The 6,502-nt window shown below is 48.7% G+C and overlaps 1 protein-coding gene across 2 annotated transcripts in view; it reads right to left on the bottom strand.

The window, feature by feature from the left end:
* Positions 1-4,288: 4,288 nt before the first annotated feature.
* LOC309614324 (acyl-coenzyme A synthetase ACSM1, mitochondrial) overlaps positions 4,289-6,502 on the bottom strand; it is a 47,275-nt gene continuing 45,061 nt past the window's right edge. For both annotated transcript variants that reach the window (XM_082362537.1, XM_082362538.1), the window contains 2 exons: positions 6,135-6,254; positions 4,289-4,637 (listed from right to left, as the gene is read on the bottom strand). In XM_082362537.1, coding sequence (XP_082218663.1) covers positions 4,551-4,637; positions 6,135-6,254 — 207 coding nt within the window. In that variant the 3' untranslated portion in view covers positions 4,289-4,550. The remainder of the gene's footprint in view (positions 4,638-6,134; positions 6,255-6,502) is intronic.

Genomic DNA, 6,502 nt, shown 5'->3' with positions numbered 1-6,502 from the left:
TGCAATTGTGCTAGAAGAGTCACTGATGAAAAGCTAACTAGAATTTCCCATGTTTGGAAATTGAGAAGTACACTTATAAATAAAATATGAGCAAAGAAGAAATCCCAAAGGGAAAGATGTTATAGTTGAACTGAATTACGTGGTCATGATAATATGGTAATGAAATATGTTTCCTTCTGGCTTGTGAATTCCACTTTGTGTGACCAGATGGTATGGGTATGGTCTCAAAATCATCCCTAATTAACGTAGACATTTCAACACCTGAAACAGGGTTAGGTACATCACCTGTTAGCATGGGCTTTAGATTATGAACCTAAACAAGGGGAAAAAAATCCAGTCTGACTCTCATTATTGCTTTCCAGGGACCTCCAGAAATTGAGAATTTTAATGGAGAAAGTTCATCAGCTTCTCTTCCGGGGGATCTGAGTACGGCACCCAAACAGCTTGGCAGTACGAGGAGTGCTGGGTGGGGAGAGCCAAGCAGGTGGGCTGGGGCCCAGGGACCCAGGTGGTTAGACAAACCCCACTGATGATCATCTATTCTGGGCCCTGTCCTGAGGTGAACTTCCTAAAGGTGCTTTTATGTGTGATTGACACAGTGGTTTCCCAGCTCATTCAGGCCCATGACAGCTTTAAAATCATTGCTTTAAACCCCATAGATTTTATTATTATGGAAACTTATTGTAAACAGGAAACATTCTATTACTGTTCTAATGGAAAATCAATGTCTTTTACCATAACTACAAAGAAATGATAAAAAAACAAGCAAAACAAAAACAAAAAACAGGGATAACAAAACAATAGTGTTGAAATCTGTTTAGATGCAGTTGCCTGCCTACAGAGTCCCACATTTGGGCTGTGTGGTTATAAAAAGACAGACCAGGCACAGAAGGGGTGGAAGTCAGACTAGCCCAGAAGTGAATGGGAGGCAGATGCAGCCTATAAGGGACTGGGGACTTCCATGAATGGTGCCAGGGTCACCCTGGTTACAGCTCAAGCAAGGATGAGGGAAAGAAGGAGAAGTGAACAGAGTTAAGGGGCCTGGAAAGGGTGAGACCATTCGTGCTGCAGACGAAGCATCCCCAAAGCCGGTTCAGCCTCCCATCCAGGGGAGCCCTCCGTGGCCCCTGAAGGCAGGGCCAGGAGCCTTGGGCTTGAGACCCAGCTGTGCTGCTTACCAGTGGTGTGACCCTGGGTGGGTTTTCTCCCTAAAATGGAAATGTCCGGTCCTGTGTCCAAAGACTGTCATGAGGACAAAGGGAGGCCATGTGCTGAGCGCCTGTGCCCATCAGCTTCCTCATCTCCCAGGGGCGACTGTCCTCCCAGAACTGGCACCTTAGAAGCTGTGAAGCCTTTAAAGGCCCCTCCTGTTACCAGCCTGTGCTAAGCACTGTACTTTGCAGGCATCTCCTTATGGCCCATACCATGTCTATCCCCATTGCACAGATGGAGAGTCAGGGAGAGGTGTTGTACCCAGGCTGAGAAAAGGGTCATGGGGGGACTTGGGCCTGGGTGGGAGTGGGGGGAATGTTGGGAGAGGAAGAAGCTGGAGCTGGAGCCTCCAGAGAGAGAAGGGGCCAGAGAGAATCTTGGCCTGTCGTCCAACTTTGCTCAGGGTCAGCCCTGCTCAGAGGATGAAGCCAACCAGGCGGCCATGGTCACACCTCACTCTTCCACCTCGGGCTGATGGTCAGTCATTGCTGTGGTGATGATAATATTATCATACTATGGTCCTGATGATGTCTTTACTGTCACTGTTGTTATTGTGGGAGAGGGCACAGCCCACTCTGACACACAGGGCGGGTCCTGGGGAGGCTCACTTTTTTCCCTCTCTTGACCTTGGGATCTGCTAGGCCCCATGCAACACCCCCATGTTAAGTGCACGCTGTCATAGCCCAGTCCCTACCCTGTGCCCCCTCCCCAGAGCCACCCTACCCTGGCCATTCTCTGGCATCTCAGAGCATAGGCACAGCCCTCTGGAAGGCCCTCAATGGGGCAGGTGCCTAGCACTGGGTTTGGAGCCAGGAAAACACCCCCTTCCATGACAGCCTAGGTGGGGCAGGTCATGCTGATCTCGAGGGTGTGGCGGCTTGAAGCAGGATCTCAGTTCCCTGACTGGGAATCAAACCCAGGCTGTGGCGGTGAAAGTGCTGAATCCTAACCACTAGACCACGAGGGCCAGTGGGCTTGAAACAGGACCTCAGTCCTTGTCTTCTCTGAAGAAAGAATTCAGCAAAGAGACAAAAGGTAGTGAAGCAGGTAAAGCGTTTATTAGAAGAAAAGTACATGCACAAAGACACATGGATAGGCTCAGAGAGAGAGAGTCACGCTTTTGGGGTGACTTAAATTGCTTATATGGGGGCAGTTTTCCGGGTTCCCTCTAGCCAATCACCTTGATTCATCTTGCTTTGTGCCCATATTTGGTCTGACTCAGGGTCCTACCCAATGTGCACGTGCATCTTTTAGCCAAGATAGGTTCCAGCGTGAGAGTCTCTGGGAGGTTGGCAGGACATATTACGGGCTAGCGCCCCCTCCATTTTATGACCCCTGAGGAACCTTTTTGTGCATGTGTAGTCCAGGAGGTCTCCTTGACCTCAAGAATGACAAATATGGTAGTCTTATCTTTTTACTCAGGCAGAGCTGAGCTTCTCCCTGTTCCTGCCTTTATCTTTTCCTGGAAATGTCAGCAGGAGACAAGCTCCAGCTGCTCAGCCTGGAGCCTGTCTACCTTCTACCTCAATGCCAGGGTCTGTTCACCCCGACTGCCTGTGGAGGTATCCACTAGAGTGCCAATGTCTGGGAGTATGTGTGTGTGTGACTGTGGATGTATAAGTCTGCATGTATGAACCTGTGTGTCTGAGTTTCTGTGTCTGTGAGCATCTCGATTGTGAACGTGAATTTTCCACTGCACAGCACTGAGACATTGAGTGTCTCTCTGGTATTCTCTGTATGCATTGTATCTGTACCTTTGTCACTGAATGAGTGTACGTTGGTTGTGCAAATCCGTGTGTGTGTCTGTGACTCAGGGGATTACGTATTAGGTACATGTCTCAGGGCATATGGGTCCGTGGAGTTGTGTCTGTGTTTCATATGTGTGTGAGTGTGCTGTGTGTGAAGTTGCTGTCCCTTTGGGTGTTCCTGATTGTATCTGTGTGTTTGTCTTCTTTTTGTGCCTGTGTGTATGTGCCTGTGTTCTGTGTCTATGTCTCTGCCTACATGTCTGTGTGTGTGTGTGTGTGCATGTGTGCGCCTCCTTGGGGTGTGTGTGGGTCTGCCCTGGGGGGTTGTCTCACATGGCCCTGAGTATGTGTACTTGTGTGTGTACTTGTGTGTGTGTGTGTGTGTGTGTGTGTTCCCCCCAGGGTGTCCTTGCCTGTGTTGGTCTGTGTGTGAGCTGTCCATGAGCCCGACACCTGAGTCCCCAGGTGAGGCTGGGGGTGATTCTTTGCCTCTGCATCTCCGTGTTTGTGATGTCTGTATATTACCCTGTGAGTGTGTGTATCTGTGCACCTCAGAAGAGGGCAGCTGCAGAGGGGATCTCCCTATCGGTGACCCTCCAGGAATGGGTGAGAAGGAGACAATATGCGCTTCTCTCACCCCCAGGCTCAGCCTCTTCTGCCTCTGCTCCTTCCAGCCTCTGGTGGTTCCATCTCAGGCCGGAAGGATGGATGGAGTGAAGGGTTAGTTCACAGAACCACAGGCCAGGGGGGTCAGAGGGCTCTGGATGGCAGAGGGGATTACACACTATAAGGATAGGTGTCTGGGGAGGACTCTGGGCCCCTGGGGAGGGGCTGGGGAACAAAGCTCCTGGGTCCCTGGGAAGGGCTCGAGGAGTCCTGCAGGACTCCTGGGCCCCCAGAGGGCAGGTCCCTCACTCACCTGCACTGGTCCAGGCTGGGACCTGCAAGTAGCAACAGCAGCAGCAGCATTGGTGGGAGGAGAGGCAGTGGGTCCACTGGAGGGTGCAGGTGAGGGGTGGTGTGGCAGGCAAGTGTCGTCACCAAGCTGGGCTGCCCTCCCCCTTCTCCATTCCCCAGACACCACACTTGCCCTGCCTCCCGCCTCACCCCCAGTTGGGCAGAGGCAAGCCAGGCAGGAGCAGACCCCGGGGGCCACATGGACTGTTCCTCCTAGACCTCTATGTCCTGGTCGTTGACTGGGTCCCAGAGTCTCTGGAACCAGGAGGGAGAATCAGGCCCTGGGGCAATCTCTGATGTGGGTTGGGGGAATTACGAGGGACAGCATTTAGCACTGGATCTTTCGCAGAATAAATGCACAACAGACTCACTGTGGATGCTGAGTCAGTATTTAATTTGCTTCAGCCCCATTCTGAGTGCTCAGCTGGGCAATCTGAAAGGAACAGGGAACTTGGAGGAAGGATAGTGATTGATATTAATTTAAAAGAACAAAAACGCTGGAATGTTGACACTTCTGGCTCGTTTCAAGTCAACTCTCTCAGTGTTCCTCTCCTCACCCTCACCATCGTGAGGAAACTGAGGCCGCCAGGCATTTGGCCAACATCACACAGTGGTTTCTGAGTTTACTGCCAATTACATCTGACCAAACTCCTTCTTCCGGAGTTCACTTCTTTTTATCTTGCCAGTGATGGTTTTGGGCAGCTCTGAGACAAACTCCACCTGGTTGAGGATAAAGCAAACACATTCTGACTAAGTCCCCCCGTCATTTTCTATCAAGCCTCAGCTCTCCTCCTTTGCCCTCTCACAGTCCCCCAGACAGGCTGGCACCATGTGGGGGCCTTAACGGGGTACACCATTTATGTCAGATTCTCCTCTGACCTCCTGAAGTTGGATGCAGCCCTTTGATGTACTTTGACCAGTGAAATATGAGTAGGAGTGAAGTGTGCCTGCCACCTCTAACAGAAAAGTTGGGAGTCATTGAGACAGGCCACCCCCTCTGTCCATCTCTTCTAGGACTCTGGGAGGTACCTACGTGGTGGCTGCTCCTTTATCCTGGTCCCAGGATGAGGGAATGTGGAGCAAAGGCTCCGGGAAAACTATGGTGGACAAGTGGCGTGAGCAAGAAAGACACCGTCCTCGTTATAATCCACTACACCTTTGGGACTGTTTGTTACCCACAGTAACATGTAGCCCTTCCTGACTGGTACGCATCCTCTATTCTACTCTCGATAAAGCATCAGATCCTCATGTTATAGCAGCATGAACTCTGTTGTCAGATACACATGGGGTTGAATTCCAACTTCTATTTACTCTAATCTCAGGCAATTTACTTTGAGTCTCTCAGCCTCAGTTTCCTCTCTGTAGACTGGGATGATTATCTCAGGTTGTGGAGAGGATTAAATGAAATAATAATGCATGTAAAGCACTGAGTCCAGGGTCTGGTACACACAGTAAATGCTCAATAAATGTTAGCTATATAGCTTTATAATATGTATTGATTGTAAACATTCAGACAATGCAGCAAAGTATTACTACAAAAAAAGGAAATTTTAACTTGTTCTTAAATCAGATAGCGCTACGTATGTTCTTTCTTAGTCTGCTTTTTTATCTCAATAATATATTATTGTGATATTTTATGTTAGAAATCTGCATCATCATTTTAAATTACAGAATAATATTAAATTCCATGAGTAATTTCATCATTTCTCTATTGCTGCACATTTTTATAGGTTGTGCACAGCATTTAAAACAAATGAAGTTGAACAAAAAACATCAGAATGTATTACATGTTGTTAGGGTAAATATCATTTTGTTCATTTTTGTTTGTTATGTATGTATATGTGTATTGGGTTGCAATATAGAATGTACTTCTCATGACAAACAATGTTGTTTAATAGTTTGGAAGTTACTGGTTTGGATGTCTTTTTCAAATTTTGAAAGATTATAAATAACCTTCTTGGATATCTTCGGGTAATTGTGTGATTTTTTTCTTTAGGTTGACATGCCAGCAATGGATGAGTTTCTGACACAGGATCGAGGTCCATCCGATTCAGTGGGCTCCCTCACACCCCTAAGCTGAAACGCTTCTTCTGCAGAGAAAAATATTAGTGCTCTTGGCTACTTAGGCTTCACCCCAGACGCTGCATGAGACTTGAGACAGTGGAGCCCCCGGAACCACTCACAGGGACCAGACCCCATCCATCTGCTCTCACTCACCTTCCTTGGGTACTTGTACGGTGCTGTCACTGACTTCACATGCTGCTGCAGCTCCTTGGTGAGCTGGTCCCGATCATGGGACAGGAATTTTGGGGTCAGGACAATGAAAGCCTTCACTACCTGCAGTGAAGAAGCAGAGTGGAGGCTCAGGGCGAGTGACAACCAAATTATAGTTTAAGGAGTAAATGCTTGGGACTTCCCTGGAGGTCCAGTGGTGAAGACTCCACGCTCCCACCACAGGGGGCGCGGGTTCGATCCCTAGTCAGGGAACTAAGATCCCGCGTGCCATGCCACACTGCGCGGCCAATAAATAAATAAATAAAAATTTAAAAATAAAGAGTAAATGCTTACTAAATTCATGGGAAAAC

The sequence above is a fragment of the Balaenoptera borealis genome, assembly GCF_965194805.1.
Source record: "Balaenoptera borealis genome assembly, chromosome: 16".
In the NCBI taxonomy this organism is placed as follows: Eukaryota; Metazoa; Chordata; class Mammalia; order Artiodactyla; family Balaenopteridae; genus Balaenoptera; species Balaenoptera borealis.
Note: the sequence above shows the minus strand (reverse complement) of the source record. Positions and strands in the feature narration are given on the sequence as shown.